The sequence below is a fragment of the Falco rusticolus genome, chromosome 2 (assembly GCF_015220075.1).
Source record: "Falco rusticolus isolate bFalRus1 chromosome 2, bFalRus1.pri, whole genome shotgun sequence".
NCBI classification, from domain to species: domain Eukaryota; kingdom Metazoa; phylum Chordata; class Aves; order Falconiformes; family Falconidae; genus Falco; species Falco rusticolus.
In genome coordinates, this window is record NC_051188.1 from 96342923 (window position 1) to 96359088 (window position 16166).

The 16166-nt window shown below is 45.9% G+C and overlaps 1 protein-coding gene across 1 annotated transcript in view; it reads right to left on the reverse strand.

Moving 5' to 3' along the window:
- Window positions 1–826, reverse strand: part of SHROOM2 (shroom family member 2) — a 127591-nt gene extending 126765 nt beyond the window's left edge. Inside the window, exon 1 of the mRNA XM_037377494.1 lies at window positions 506–826. Within this exon, the coding sequence (XP_037233391.1) occupies window positions 506–724 (219 nt within the window). The 5' untranslated portion in view covers window positions 725–826. The remainder of the gene's footprint in view (window positions 1–505) is intronic.
- Window positions 827–16166: the final 15340 nt, after the last annotated feature.

The window sequence follows — 16166 nt, forward strand, 5'->3', positions numbered from 1 at the left end:
AACAGCACCGGAGAAAACTCCGCCTCGGAGCCGGGAGTTGCAGCCTCCGCAGCCCTCCGCGGCGGGAGCGGCCCGGCTCGGGGTCCCGGGCTGCGCCGGCAGCAGCGGGGTCCCCCCGCCGGGCACCGGCGCCGCGCTCAGGGGGCGCAGCAGCGGCAGCTCGGAGCCGCGGGGCTGGCTGCGCCCAGCAACCTGTTGCCCCCAGACCTGCTCGGACGCGCCCCGTACCGGGCGGCGGGTGTCCCAGCACCCACCGGCACCCGCTCCCCGGGCGCTCACGGCCGCCCCGGGGCCTCCACAGCACCGCCGTGAGGGAGCCGGCCGGCGGCACCTGCGCTGGGGCCGGCGGCACCGCCGCAGCCGCCCTGCCCCGCGGGGCGCCCCGGGCTGCGGGCAGGCGGCGCGGCCGGAGCGAGCTCGCCGCCACCGCAGGGCTGTCACCGCCGCGGGCACGCCAAAATGGAGCCGGCCGGACCCACCACCCCGCCCCCGCGGCGCCTCTCACCTTGGTGATGATGAGGGGCTCCCCGTGCTCTCGTCCGCCTTTCAGGGTGAAGCCCCAGGGAGCCCCGCCGGTCAGCTGCACCTCCACCAGCTTGTAGCCCTCCGCCGCCCGCTGCTCCACCGTCACCACCACCGGCGCCGGCTCCACCAGCACGGCGCCGAGCCGCGGGTCCCCGCCGGCCAGCCGCTCCCGCCCGCTCCGCAGCCCCACCTCCTCCATGGAGCCCCCGCGCCGCCAGCGGCGCCCGTCGCGGCCGGGGCTCGCCCGCCTCTGCCGGCCGCTCCCCGGTGCGCGCCAGCCGGCGGCAGCCCGCGGAGCCACCTACCCGCCCCGCAGCGCCCTCCAGCCCGGCCCCATCGGCGGCGAGAGGGCTGCTCCCGCCCGCCCCCTCCTCCTCCGCAGCCCGCGGTATTGTCTCACGCCGAGGCCAGAGCCCGGCGGCAGCGGCGGGGGGGCGGCTCCAACTTGTGGCAACTTGGCGGCGGGGCAAACGCCGCCGAGCAACGCGGGACGCCGGGAGCAGCGCGACAAGGCGAGGCGCCCCCGCCTCCCTCCCCCTCGCCCCGAGAGAGGGCGAAACTCGCCTTCCGCGGCGGGCTTCCCCAGCGGGGGAGCCGCTCGCCCCTCCCCAAAAGCGGGCAGTGCCGAAGCGTGATCCCCAGGGCGAGGAGCAGCGGAGAGGAGAGCAGTCCGGACCGGCTGCCAGACAAAGGCGGCGGCGAGAGGGGCCGTGAGCCCCGAGTCACCCCGGGGCCGTACTGCCTCCGCCCCGCCACACGCAGGGGCGGCCGCGCCTCCCCCTCAGCCCCGGTCCTCAAACAAAAGCGGCGAGCAGGTGGAGGGCGGCCGCGCCGCGCCGGCCCCACGGCAGCGGGGGGAAGGGGCAGGCGGCTGCGGCCTGCCCCCGGCCAGGGACGCCCCGCCCTCGCGGTGCCAGGCAGCCGGGGGGTGGCGGAGAGAGGAGGGGCAGCGCTTCCCGCCGGGCCGCCGTGCTTGAGGAGGGCGGCAGGGAGGGGGCGGGTGGAGCGGTGCGGGGACGGGGTGGGAGGAACACGGGCCAGCGCCGAGAGCACGTCAGGGGGCAGCCATGGCGGGAGCCGAAGGAAGCGCTTTCTCCCGGCCGTTCCCCCCGCCCCGTGCTGTCTCCACCACCTGTGGGGCGGGAGGGGCTCCAGCGTGTGCCGTGCCCGGCCCGCCCGCCTCGCTGTGCCGCCGGGACTCTAGCGGCCTCCGGGGGCGAGCCGGGGCCCGGCCCCTGCCCCGGGAGGGCAGCGCTCGCCCGTCCCGCTCCGGGGCACGGCGTGTCCGGAGGCCTCAGGGGACGGAACCGCGGCCGGGCCGGGCTGGGTGGCGGGCCGGAGCGGTGGCAACGCCAGGTGAAGCCTACAGCAAGAAAAAACCCAAACAAACCAAAAAAACCAAAACCAAAACGGAGAGCGGTGTGTGGCACAGGCCATCCCAGACACGGGTTCGGTTGCAAACACTCAAAAAAGAGCACGAGGCAGGGCTAGAAGTGCTGATCTTCAGGCAAATCTTATTTTATGGATGGGAAATTAGATGCAGGGTTTGGGGTTGCCTGATAGTTTTCACTGAGTTAGTGGTGCGGCTGGGAGCGAAATGCGTATTTTGCGCTGGACTTCATTCTGTCTGCTTAATTACATCGCTTTATAGGAGGTTTCAGTGGTTTAAATCAGGACAAAACCTGGCTTGGAGCACCCAAGTACCAGCATACAATCCTCCTTTGCTTTACACTACCAAGCAGGTAAAGTACTGCTTGATGTAAGACACGGGGAAATCTGCATTTTAGTTTCTGAAAGACTAATGAGCCTCAAGGCACTTTGATGTGTGACAAATCATCTCGTGGAGGTGCCTGGTATATGCAGTGGGATTCCAAGGTCTTGTACGTGTGGGACAGTTTACATGTTTTGCTTCTGAAAGTGGCTGTTATATCATTCTGATTATGTAGTCTGACCCTCTACCTCCTGCTTTAGCTTGTTTATTCCTTGGAAAACTCTCCTGCACTGCGCTCAAGCAATTTGTTTCTACAATGCTTTCAACATTACCCACAGTACGTTGCTTCTAATGCCTAAAGAAAACTTTGGTTTCAGGACTGAGAGCATCTGAGGTCATCAATCCCAGCAGCAGATTGGTGGACATATAGAAAGGGCAAAAATATTTGATTTTGGTGGTTGTTGTTCTCTCATGATTAAGGGACAGAAGGAACCATGGAGAGGGCACCCAAACTTACACATACTTCTATGAGGCTCCTGCTGTGTCCAGACCATATACCAAACCTATGTGTTGCACCAAGTTATTCAAGGCCTCCAATGACTTGCAGGTCTTCAGTCAGATTTCTTCTCTAGTTGTTTTCTATCATCTAGACAAGTGCTAATTGTAAGACAAATAATTAAAACAAGGAAAAAAAACCCTACAACACAGGTAAAGGAAAATACAGATACATTTTCTCCATGTCCTGTCTGCAGTTGTTCTTGGAATCTGAGACAAAGTCATCAGTTATATTTGTGTAGCACATACCAGGCTGTCTACGCAGCAGTGTACACTCAGTAATTTATAGGTGGAAGTTTTAAAGAGCTGCAGTATACAATTTTGTTTTTCATAAGTGTGATAATAATTAAGAAAGATCCAGAATAACAATTTGAACTGTAGTGTATCCCCAAGTGTGCACACTGAAACGCAATGGAAATAAAATAGCTTATGTCATTAGTGAGAAGAGCAAATTAAATTATGCTTCAAAAAATGTCTTCTCTGTATCCCCTCTTTTTCAACTTCCAAACATCCATTCTTCTTCATCTTGGAACTTTTTGTTGTTTATAAGAAATAGAAGGTTTAAGTTACTGTTCTGCTTTTTTGATTTGGTCTTATAAATCTGGTGTTGAAGAATGACAAAGAAATCTGAGCAGAGGTTTTAAAGCTGGAATATCTAGAGCCAGGAACTGGCATCTATGTTAAGGAAGCCAAGTGAAAACTGTCAAACTCTGCTACTGTAATTACATCAGTGGAAGATGTGGACATGTAGCTCATGGGAAAGCAGTTGCATAGAGTATCTGAAAGCTTTCACACTCCCAACTAAGAGAGATCTTGGTAAAGAACCGTTTCCTAGCCGATGCTTGCTTATATGCTGATCATCTGACACAGTCGTCAAGCAGATCCTCAACCTGTGGCTGATGATTCAGAAATCAGACTTCTTTCCTTTGAATAAGTTCTTTCTGCTTTAATATTACCAATGGAAAGCTAAGAGACCAGTATGTAAAGTTCCCCATACCTCATAGCTCAAATCTCAAAAGTTTGACAAGCCATAGCAAGACAGGAATTCTCTTTTGTCTTATCAGTCAAATTTCTCTTCACATCTTTTATATCCCCCTTCTCTGTGGGTTTTGAAGCTTGTTCAGAACCCAGCTGGAGACTTGTACTCGTGGTCTTCTTAAAATACTGTGATGGTTTTATTACTTGAATTTCTACAGCTTCTGCCATCCTTTATAAGGTTTCAGATAGTTGCGAAGAGCAAAGGATTTAATAAATGTATTCTAAAATATTATTCTCATTTGTGTGATAAGAAAACCAGTGATAACTGTATTTGACTAACAAAAGCCTCAGTGACCAAATCCTCAGATTTCTCCTTTACCTTTTGTTTCACTTGTCAAATGTTGCCCAAATATACAGAAGTTAGCAATAGAAGGTAGAAATGCCAGATATATCAGGGTGCCATAAATATATCAAAGGAAGTAACAGACTTTTTTACAGTAAGGACAGAAAATGATGCGTCTATGACCAATGTGGTACAAGAGAGGTCCCCTTCTGCAATAACATGTGCCATTAATATTATCAGTTTGCAGTGATACACAAAAGCTGCCCAAATGCCTCCCCCTGCCATGCAGAGGAGCTGTCAGACTGTGAAGGGGTGGTTCCCGCACTTGTGGGTCCCTGCCCTCTAACAACACAGGCTTTCTGCTTGTAAACCAGGCTCCTTCCATAGTACTTCCTCCGTCTTCCTACCTTGGCACTCAAAGCTTAATTAACAATTTAAAGTGAAATTTTGTTCTACAGAATATACTTGGCCTTTGTTCTTTCTGTTGCACAGATTGCATACCTGTTCCCTACTTGCTCGTTGAGATGACGAACACTGTAAATAAATCCCTTTATGGCAGGATTTTGTTTAAACAGTATCAGGCACAGCATGCTGTTAAGGCACAGCCTGTTTCACCTTTGTGGCTACACACCACATCTCTTTTCCTTAAGACATCCTGCACTGAATTGTGCGGGATACCTGCAGGATGACTCTGGAATAGGGTGTTTTACTCTCAGGCTTGTGCACATTCATTGTGCTGGTCCCTGCAATGCCAGCAGGGTTGTTCTTTTTTTTTCCCCAGCAACTGAGAAATCTGAAAGAAGAGGCTTCTGACTCAGTCACAGAGCAAAGAACTGAGGTGAGTTATGCTTTTACAACCTCCCACTGTTTGTTACCACTCCTTTCCTGGAGCTAACCACCAAACATCACAGTTGTTGAGGAGACAAATTACCTCTGCCTCAGACATTTGAAATAAAAAAATTTGATGCCCTGGTTCATCAACAATTTAAGTTAGGAAGCTGGGCTATGAAACAGCCCAGCTGATCCATGGTGTTCTGCTCTGTCAGCTCAGTTACAGGGGTTGCAGCCTCCAGGGAATGGTACATGTCCTCAGCGGCATTTGCCAAAATAACCTAGCTATTTGATAATTGTACTAATGCAGCTTCTCCTATGTCATTAGCTGCCATAGGTGCTGAAGAAATATCATGTTAGTCGCCAGCGGTGGAAGAATTGATAGACAACAATGTATGCATAGTGTGATCTATGAAGACATAACAGATTCAAAAAACCCTTTTCTGAAGGCTAAAGTTTTATGAGAATACTGTGAATCCAGTGAGAATACTGCCAGAACTTAGGGGAAAAATGGATTACAAGATAGGAATTATGGACCTGCACATCTTATCCCCAGAGAGCTCTCTGTAGACCTCAATTCCACTGGCACAGCGGTCTGTAACATTGCTGTTGAAATCTGTAGGGCATGCATGCACGTGTTGTATGTGGAGCAAAGGTTAATCCTAAATCGTGTTTATGGTACATTTAGCAAAACATACAGTGAAACATGGAATCATGGAATGGTTTGGGTTGGAAGGGACCTTTAACAGTCATCTAGTCCAATGTTGCACGGGCAGGGACATCTTTCACTAGATCAGGTTGCTCAAAACCGTATCTAGCCTGACCTTGAAGACTTCCAGTGATGGGACATCCACAATTTTTCTGGGAAACCTGTTCCAGTGTCTCATACCCTCATTGTAAAAAATTTCTTCCTTAGGTCCAATCTATATCTACCCCCTTTCAATTCAAGACCATTGTCCCTTGTCCTGTCACTACAGGACTACAGGCCTTAGTAAAAAGACTCTCCATCTTTCTTGTAAGCCTCCTTTAAGAATTAAAAGGCTGCAAGAAAGTCTCCCTGGAGCCCTCTCTTCTCCAGGCTGAACAACCCCAACTCTCTCAGCCTTTCTTCATAGGAGAGGTGCTCCAGCCCTCTGATCATTTTCATGGGCCTCCTTTGGACCCACTTTTAACAGGTCCATGTCTGTCTTGTGCTGGGAACCCCGGAGGTCAGTGCAGTACTCCAGGTAGAGTCTTATGAGAGCACAGGATGTGAATCACCTCCCTTGACCTGCTGGGCACACTTCTGTTTATCCAGCCCAGGATATGGTTGGCCACCTGGGCTGCAAGTGCACGTTGCTGGCTTATGTCCAATTTTTTGTACACCAGTATCCTCAAGTTCTTCTCCGTGGGGCTGCTCTCAATCCGTTCATCACTCTCTATTGATACTGGGGATAGCCCCAACCCAGTTGTAGGACCTTGCACTTGGCCTTGTTGAACTTAATGAGATGCACACAGTTCCACTTCTCAAGCCTGTCAAGGTCACTCCGGATGGCATCCCCTCCCTCAAGTGAACTAACTGTGCCATTCAGCTTGGTGTCATCTGCAAACTCACTGAGGGTGCACTCAAATCCCACTGTCTATGCCTTTGATGAACATATTAAATAGTACTGGTCCCAGTACAGAGCCTTGAGGGACACCACACATTACTGGTTTCCACTTGGACATTGAGTCATTGACTGCAAGTCTTTGGATGTGGCCATACAGCCACTTCCTTATCAATCTAACAGTCCATTCATCAAACTTATGTCTCTCCAGTTGAGAGAAAAAAGCGTTGTGGGCTGGAGCACCTCCTCTGTGAGGACAGGCTGAGAGAGTTGTGGTTGTTTAGAGAAGAGAAGGCTCCAGGGAAAACTTATAGTGACCTTCCAGTACTCAAAGAGGGCCTACAGGAAAGATGAGGTGGGACTCTTTATCAGGGAGTGTAGTGATAGAATGAGGTGTAGCAGTTTTAAACTGAAAGTGCATAGATTTTTATTAGATATTAAGAAATTCTTTACTGTGAGTGTGGTGAGGCACTAGAACAGGTTGCCCAGAGAAGCTGTGGATGCCCCATCCCTGGAAGTGTTTAAGGCCAGGTCAGATGGGGCTTTGAGCAACCTGGTCTAGTGGAAGGTGTCCCTGCCCCTGGCAGAGGGCTTGGAACTAGATGATCTTTAAGGTCACTTTTATGATTTTTTGATCTATGACCTATGACTTAGATATGTTCAGGTTCCTCAGGTGTTCTCGAAGCTGACCTTCTCCTATGATGGAGGGACTTCATTCCCCATGTCCCTGCTTCAAGTTTCAGGGGCTTGAGAGATGTGAGAAGAGAAATTACCATTGAAAACCAAGGCCAAAAAGTTGTTTAGTACCTCAGCCTTCTCCATGTCAGTTGTCAACAGTTATCCTGTCTTACTTATCGGAAGATGTAAATTTTCTTTCATCTTCCTTTTCTGGCCAACATGCCTGCAGAAGGTCTTCTAATTATTCTTCACATTCTCTCCAAATTCAGCTCTAACTATGCCTCTGTGACTTAGCTTTCCTAATCCCATCCCTACACAAGCAGACAACATCCTTCTATTCTTCCTAGGATACACGTCCCTGGTTCCACTGCTTGTGCATTTCCTTCTTAGACTTTAGTTTGACCAGAAGGTCCTTAATGAGCCATGCCAGCCTCCTTCCTTCCTTCCTTGCCTGTTTTCTTAACGCATGGGAACTGAGAGCTGGTTTGCTCTAAGAAAAATGTCCTTAAAGAGCTGCCAGCTCTGTTCAGCTTCTTTGCCCCTGAAGGCAGTTTCCCAGGGGATGCCATACACTGATTTCTCAAACAACTGAAAGTTACTTCCTTAAATTCAGCACCCTGACTCTACTCTTCAGCTGGCCCATATCCCTCAAGACTGTGAATCCCACCAGGACATGGTCATTGCAGCCTGGACTTCCACCAGTCTTGACATGTCCAATTAGTTCATCAGTGTTGGTAAGCAACAGGTCTAGTAACGTTTCTTTCTGGCTGGACTGTCTATCACCTAGATTAAGAGATCATCGTCGACACACTCCAAGCGTCTCCTGGACTGCTTACAGCTTGCTGTGGCGATTTTCCAGTGGATGTCAGGGTGACTGAAGTCCCCTGGCAGGATGATGGGAGCATGATGCTTCCTGCAGTTGAAGTAACACCACTTCGTCAACAGGCTCCCCTTGATCAGGCAGCCTGTAGTAAATACTAACCATGAAGTTTCCTTTGTTGGTTTGGCCCTAATTTTTACCTCAGCATGTTTATTACTGCTTTTCTAAGCTCTATGCTGTTAATCTTTTTTTTTTTTTTTTTTTTTTTTTTTTTTTAAATATAGGGCAACCCGCCCTTCCTTGCCCATCCCTTCTGAACAGTTTATAGCCATTGATTGAAGCCCTCCAGTCATGCAAGTCATCCCACTACATTTCATCAATAGCAATTAGATCTTAGCTTTCTAGCACTGGCTTCCAGCTCCTTCTTATTTGAAACTAGTGTCTTTGAAAATAACCATCACAAAGACTAAACCAACTTAAATATTGATAAGAAGTTCCTGTAGCAGAAGTGCATAGGACTTTTCTGTCAAGTAATTCAAAGTTTGGCAAGCTGCTAACAGTTTATTGTGGAGTCTGAAAGTCCTGAGAACCTGGAGGAACAGGTTGGACAGCAGCCCAAGAGACAGACATACTGGCATACCTGGGAACCAGGAGGGTTTCCTTTGGAGACCTGCCGTGTTTCTTCTGATGGATTCAGCATAATCATGCTCTTCTGCAAAACACTTTGATTTCAACAAATTATCTGTTTTCCCAGAATGAAAACCAGCATGTTGAAAAACTCCAGCAGGATGTCTCCTGTGTGATTTAGGCACTTTAAAAGCCTTTCCCAAGTGTGTCTCGTTTCTCCTGTGTTGTAAATAAGGCTTCATAAACACATAATTAGCATTGGAGAAACCCTTAGAAGTTTTCCACCTTTGAGATAAATACTCAAATATATGTTGAATTCTTCAGTTCCTTAGCACCACGAAAAAAAAAAAAAAAGCCTGTGCTCTTTAGGGCTTTTTATAAAACTGAAACTTGTGAAAGAATAGCATTTCATATGATACTCTGGTATTTGTATCCCCACCAAATTTTTGATTCAAACTTTGTTCAATTCTTATGTATACTTACAACCTCACATATGCTTTGTACCTTAGAGCAATTTTGTGAGGGTGAGAGCATGCACCGCAGAACATACTGTGGCTACAAGTGACCAAGAGAAAAAAAAAGAATCATGATTTTCTGACAATACTATCCTTGGCTCAGATCTTGAGACCTCTTAGACCTGTAGACAGAGAAAAAGAGGTGAGTCCAGTGCAGTGCAGACTCCTGTAATCCGTAGCCCACTTCAGGATTTATAATTTTCATGATTTTCATGATTTTGCTGGTAACAAGGTTAAAAGTCAAAGAAAAGGGCAATAGCATCTCCTCGTATGGTTGCAGAGTCAGAAGGCAACATGCAGCCTAGCAAGAGGAGGTGAGCAGGTAACCAGCTTTCCCTGGGGATGGGGTTTTCAGCTGGTAGTCAAATTCAGGCACACGTTAAGTCGCGCCTTGGGCCATAGTCTTTCTGGTATCTGTATACTTGTTCCTTTTCCAGTTCCTGCATTAGGGCCCTTTGTCAAATTGTGTTACAACATATCAGACTACCGCTTTACAAAGAACCCAAAAAGCAGAGTGAGAGCACACAGGCTGAAGCGCTGGTACATAACAGTCTGTACTGTTCCATTGTCAGCAGGCTAACTGGGCATCACTCGGGCAGGGTTCGGGGGATAGGGTAGGCCCATGACTTAATGCAAGGCAGTATGGATGAAGCTACCCTTTTTTAGTTGTGGAAGAGAGTTCAGCTGTATATTTATATATAGATATATATACACACACTATATATATAGATATAGCTGTATCTGGTCATATGTACGTGTGTTGCAGCTTCATTAACCTGGGACATTTTTGCTTCGTGAAGTCCATCATTTCAGTGAAGCATCATTTGTAATATTTATTCTTGCTGCTGCATTTCTGATCATGGTACCTTAGGGAGTGTTTTTCATTGTCCATCTTCTTTGTTAACAAACATTCGTGATAACATTCTCTATACAAACTGTGCTCTGCCACTTGCCCTTATGTGCCAAGACCCAGGCACTGACCTGTTTTAATTGCGTGAGAGACATAGCCTCAGAGGCTAACAATCAGTCTTTAATGCATTTAAACTCTGATTTCACAGCACGTTACGTCTAAAATCTGTACTTGATGAAGATGATCACTAGAGCAGGGGTGATCCAGGTAAATGCCAAAGGTAGGAAGGTTTCAAATGTTCTTTTTGCAGAGAATGCTGTAAAGGTTTTTAAAAGGCTAGATAAATAGCAGCAAGCCAGAGTATGCATGAGAGCAGACAAAAGTCTTGTAATCTGTTATTTTTCACTTGGACTTTGTCTTCATTTGCTAGCTAACCCCAAACAGACCTTCCTTTTTCTGCCTATCAGCAATGTATGAATAAATCTCTCAGCATGTTCTATAAATAGACACAATTCCTTCATTACAAATGACCTTTCTACTGTCAGCTTGGTTACACAGAACATGAACCGTGTCCAGGTGGAGCTCATAGGATGTAGCATCTTGTGAGAGTCCATGTAAGCATGCACGCAGCACAAAGTAAATGTTCCTTTTTGCAGTGCTACAGCACTTTGCCTTAAAGCATCAGCTATGCACAAGAGGCTATGGTCCAGCAGAGCCAGACCTGTGATATTACATTAATTTGATGATAGGAGGGCTGAATAAGGCTGGTTTGAGCATGCCCAGGAGTCCAGGGGGGCAGAAGCTCTTTCTGTGCATGCCACCTTCCTGTAGACTGCTATGCCTCTTCATACTAAAGATATAGGGGTGGTCTCCTCTCTCAAGAGACCAAGAGTTCTGGTTTTGACTGGGATAGAGTTAATTTTCTTCTTAGTAGCTGGTGCAATGCTGTGTTTTGGATTTAGTACGAGAATAATATTGATAAGACACTGATGTTTTCAGTTGTTGCTGGGTGATGTTTCTACGAAGTCAAGGACTTTGAAGTTCCTTGGGCCCTGCCAGCGAGAGGGCTGGAGGGGCACGGGGAATTGGGAGGGGACACAGCCAGGACAGGTGACCCAAACTAGCCAGAGGGATATTCCATACCGTGGGACATCATGCTTGGTGTATGAACTGGGGGAAGTTGACCGGGGCCTGCCCATCACTGCTTGGGGTCTGGCTGGGCATCCATCAGCAGGTGGCGAGCAATTGCATTGTGCATCACTTGTTTTTTTCCCTTTTGGGTTTTATTCCTTTCTCCCGCTCCTTCTCATTGCAATTGATTTTATTATTGTGATTAATTTAATTTATTGTTTCTTGTTATTATTCTATTTTAATTATTAAATTATTATCTCAGCCCACAAATTTTACCTTTTCCCTAAGTCTCCTCCCCATCCCTTGGGGTGGGGGATGGGGGTGGGGGGGTGGGGGGAGCAACCAAGTGGCTGCGTGGTGCTTAGTTGCAGGCTGGCGTTAAACCACAACACCAAGGCAGAAGAGTGAGCAGCTGATGGGATGTTTGTGGGAATCCTACCGAGCCATACAAATGAGAAAAAGTGCCAACTTTCAGATTAACTTTTCCTGGCTTGTGTTGGACTTAGAAAGGATAAGGCTGCGGGAGGTACATCTTCATTAGCCTGAATTTTTTGTAAAGCGTACTCGTGTCAGTGGAGTGTTGTTAGCAACATCCTGAAGAAACAGCGGGGGGGGGTGGGGGGGGGTGGAGGAGGGGCACATTATTGCTCATCTTCTGTTATAACATAGATCCTATTAGAGCCCCAAAGACTGATTTCTTTTGAAAGTCTGAATTATGGAGCATTAAAGGTACATAGGAGTTTTCCGTCAGAACATTGCATTTTCTGAAGCAATTTTAGGACCAATCAGTTTCTTAGGGCCATGCTCCCAGGAATTTGACTAATGGGAGTAGCTGAGGTAACCAAGCTATAATATAAATGTATAGTGTAACTATGTTGCTCACCTGAAGGGTACATCCAGTAAACTACTTCAGATACTGAGGGGTTAGTCTCATTACTTTGTCCACCCTGGACTGAGAAGTCATAGAACCATAGAATGGTTTGGGTTGGAAGGGACCTGAAAGATCAGCTAGTTCCAACCCCCCTGCCAGGGGCAGGGACACCTGCCACTAGACCAGCTTGCTCAAAGCCCCATCCAGCCTGGCCTTCCAGGGATGGGGCATCCACAGCTTCTCTGGGCAACCTGTTCCAGTGTCTCGCCACCCTCACAGAAATCCACCTCTGACAAAGAGTCATGGCAAAGAAGTCCTGGAGAATGGAAAAGTCAAAAGAGTGGATCTTAAGTGCTTCCTGCATTACAATGTTTCTGTTGTTATTACTGCATTTCCTCTTGATTCCCTGAGCCAGCTAAGCCATACTTTTGATCTTTCTACTCTCTTCAGAAATGACCAGACAACATTTTGTGGAGAAGAAGGTTGCAGCTTTACCCAGTTCCAAGGTGCTGCAGGGCTGACTGCTGGCCATGCAGCCACTGGAAAGAAACCCAGTGATGTTCATGGGTTTTCAAAGGGGAGCATTGGACCTGGACTGCACACTTTATCAGAATTCTCTTTGGTACTTGGTTTCAGTGTTCAGTGGGGCCATCTAACTGGCCATGGTACACGGACATTTTCAGCCGTTTAATTAACAGAGCCTTGGAGAGCTCTTGCATGGTAACAGCTGTGAAACTAGTGCTGTAGTATATTTTGATTTGGTTGCATAGACTGGCCTGGGAATAGAGGTGTTGTGAGGTAATTTTCTAGTGCTAATGTGCTTTGAAAATATAACTTCTGGGTTGTGGAAGACGTAATATAACGAGATCCCACAGTCTAACAATCATAGCAAGGATATAAGAGTATCCCACCTAATTTCTTCTGAGGGAACCAACTAACATAACCCCTAAAAGAGAACGCAGAAGTAGTGGGGCCTAGGATACCTTTGGAAGACACTGAGGACAGGATAGATTTTCAACATCTTGTAGATCAGGATACCCTCTACACACTTACAAACATTAAGCTCCGATTTTCAGTATTACTGTGTGTGGAGAGGATAATTTTTTTTTCACAGTCTTTTTCATCAGTCAGTTCCTATGCAACCTGTACCTCCTAGTCTGTGTGGGTGTGGGACAAGGTCTCTTTACTATGTGCATGCTGAAAGGGAGGTATCTTTTTGTTCTGTGAACTAATTTAACAATGACAATGATTAATGATGGATTTTGTCCAGAAATGTGGCCACAAAATCTGTCTTAAGGCAAGTTCAAAGACTGTAATATTCTCAGCATTGGCACAGAGAATTGGGCATTTTTTCTTCCAATCCCTAAGCAAAAATTGTTTTCTCCAGTTTATGGATGTGTTTTCCTACTCAGTTATTTTGTACCTCATCCATATAAACCTTGTTTACTAATTTAAATGCATAATAGGCACAGTTTTGATAACTAATTTGTGTATGTTTTTTCACAAAAGTCATGTAGGATAACATTTCCCTGGAGAAGATATGTAAGAAGTCAATAAAATATGTGTAACAGAATTGCATCAGTCATATACACAATTGTTGAGCTGTTCGAAAGCACGCTCATTTCATGTATTTATGTTTTCATTCTTAAAGAAAACAAAAAGAACTCAAACATTTTTTTCCCCCCAAAGGAGGTATATTCATTTTCATCCTTTTAAATTAATGTTCACCATCCTTAGTGTAAATTAATAACTTACAACTCTATAATTATACTCAAATCACTGAGGGAAAGAATACCTTTGTTTTTCTTCCAATTCTTTTCAACGGAGTCTGTAGCTGTTATAATCATGACAGATGTGATACTTTGAATATCACTATTGTTCCAACGTCCCTGCCTAAATTTACAGGAAACTTGGACTAGTTTCACTAGTGGGGTGTGAATTTCCCCATTCATTTCAGTTATACATTAAGTTAAATGCTAGTTTAAAATTATCTTTAAAGATTAGCACTGATAATTATGGGAAGGACTTATAGTTTCTTCCAAAGTAAATCTAATTGCTGGAAGTCTGTGTGGATAAAATGAAAAACAGTTCTAAGCATATAGAAGACTTGTATGTTAAGATCTTTAAGAACATATTGCAGGTTCTGTTGGGGAGGTCATAACTGGTTTTATTGCATCCATTTAGCTTGAAGACAGACCTAGCTTTCATCAGTGTGGGAAATGTTATGTCAGGTAATGCGTGAAAGACTATGATATCGTGAACCACTGACAAAATACGGTTTTTACATTTATAAGGTAGCTAAGATCTTCATTGGGAGCTGTAAATTCAGGCAGTGATGCATTAAACTGTACACATAAATAAAAATAAATTCTCCTGTCTCTGTATCCATAAATTTCCTTCTCCTTTGTAATCCAGTGCTGTAGTCCCAGATTTAATTAAAACAGTGATTAAAGTATCTGTAACTGCACACTCAAGCATAAGCAATAGCATACTCCTTAACAGCAGAGATGCATGGCTGTCACATTTTTGTAAACCTGTTGCTTTCCCTTTGGGGCAGGCAAGCCAGTGTTTCATCTTAATGATGAACATGGACTGGACTGAAACATTATGTCCTGGGTCCAAGGAGAGTGTGAGGCGGTATCTCTAAAAGCTGTGCCTATGGAGTACATGCCTGTTCTCCTCGCAAGAAGCACAGTATTTTTCTCATTCTTGAGGACACTGTTGCCAAAATGCAAAACCAGGACTGGAATTTTCAGTGTTGTGCAGTGTTGTATTTATGCCTTTGTAGTTGCAATGCCAGGGGTTTCTTTAATGTTTCTTGTATGTGTGCTAATGGTTGTCTTCAAGCTATACCATTTGTTTAATTGAGATCCTGCCTTGGCGCAGAAATGAGATGTACCGTATTTGTGGGTTTGTTTTGTACCACTGGCGGCAGTGGGGGAACTGCATCAATAATTTCAGAGAGAAGGGAATTAGGACCTGTAGAACAATGTAAGTTTTATTGAATACTAAATAATGTTCCTTAACAAGGCAAAATAACTCAACTCTTCATTTCTTTCATGACTTTTCTGTTTCCTTTGCCTTTGTCCCCAGCTTTTATCCTCTTATTTTCATAACCATGAGAAGCCGAATTAATCTGAGGTATAAGACTGTCAAACCATCTTGAATTTCTTTGGCTGTTCTGACTCTATACTTTGAGCCCAGCAGCAAGGGCCAGAGGCTAGCTAGATCTTACCAGCTGAGATATTGGGTGGCTCATTAGTTTGGCAGATCCATCTCCCATTCAGCCTCAGACGTCCACATGTAAAGACAGATCTACTTGCATCATGGCAGGTACCCAATTCGCTCATGAGTCACTTTATTTTCTTTTTTATTAAGTATGCTAGAGGTCATATGCTTTACTTCCAGTAAAAATCACTTACTCCCTCTTTAAGTAACTGTGTAATCAAATCCCAACAGAGTAGGAGGGAAGTGACCCAGAAGAAGATATCAAAAAACAATCCTCCGCTCAGACAAGTAAAGCAATAAAAATAGGGTGCACAGATGACAAACTATGGAGAGCATAGGGGATAAAAATAATTTTAAAAAAATATATCTTCCGAGTATAAGACTACAATTAAGAAATGAAAGTAGATTCAAAGTGCCTCAACAAAAGGGAGGGAGAAGTTAAAAAAATGAAATGGTAAATCCACATGGGCAAACTAGAAGATCACAGTCAAGATCAATGACAACAAATGGCAAGCAGAAAAAGCAAATCACGCAAAATGTTCCTATGTGTAAGTCAGAACAAATGATCAGCACAACAACTTGACATGCATTCCAGATTTTTGAAAGAAGGAAAATGGCAACAGAAATAGTGAGGGGACCAATTTTAGAAAATGATAGTGGAAATGAAAGGCTTCTATTCAACAGTTTCTCCTTCTGTCTAATAATCTAAAAGTTTTGCTGTTCTAAGTATAAACCAGGCAATATAAATTTACCTTCAAATAGAGGATATATAATTTATTTTAATTTATATGTATTAGCATTGTATATGTGGTATATGATGTCTTTATTTTAAATAATAATCTGTCTTTGTGGATTCATAATTTTTGTTCTTTAGTAGCCAGGTATATTGCAATGTAGTGCTTTGACAGAGAGGTGGC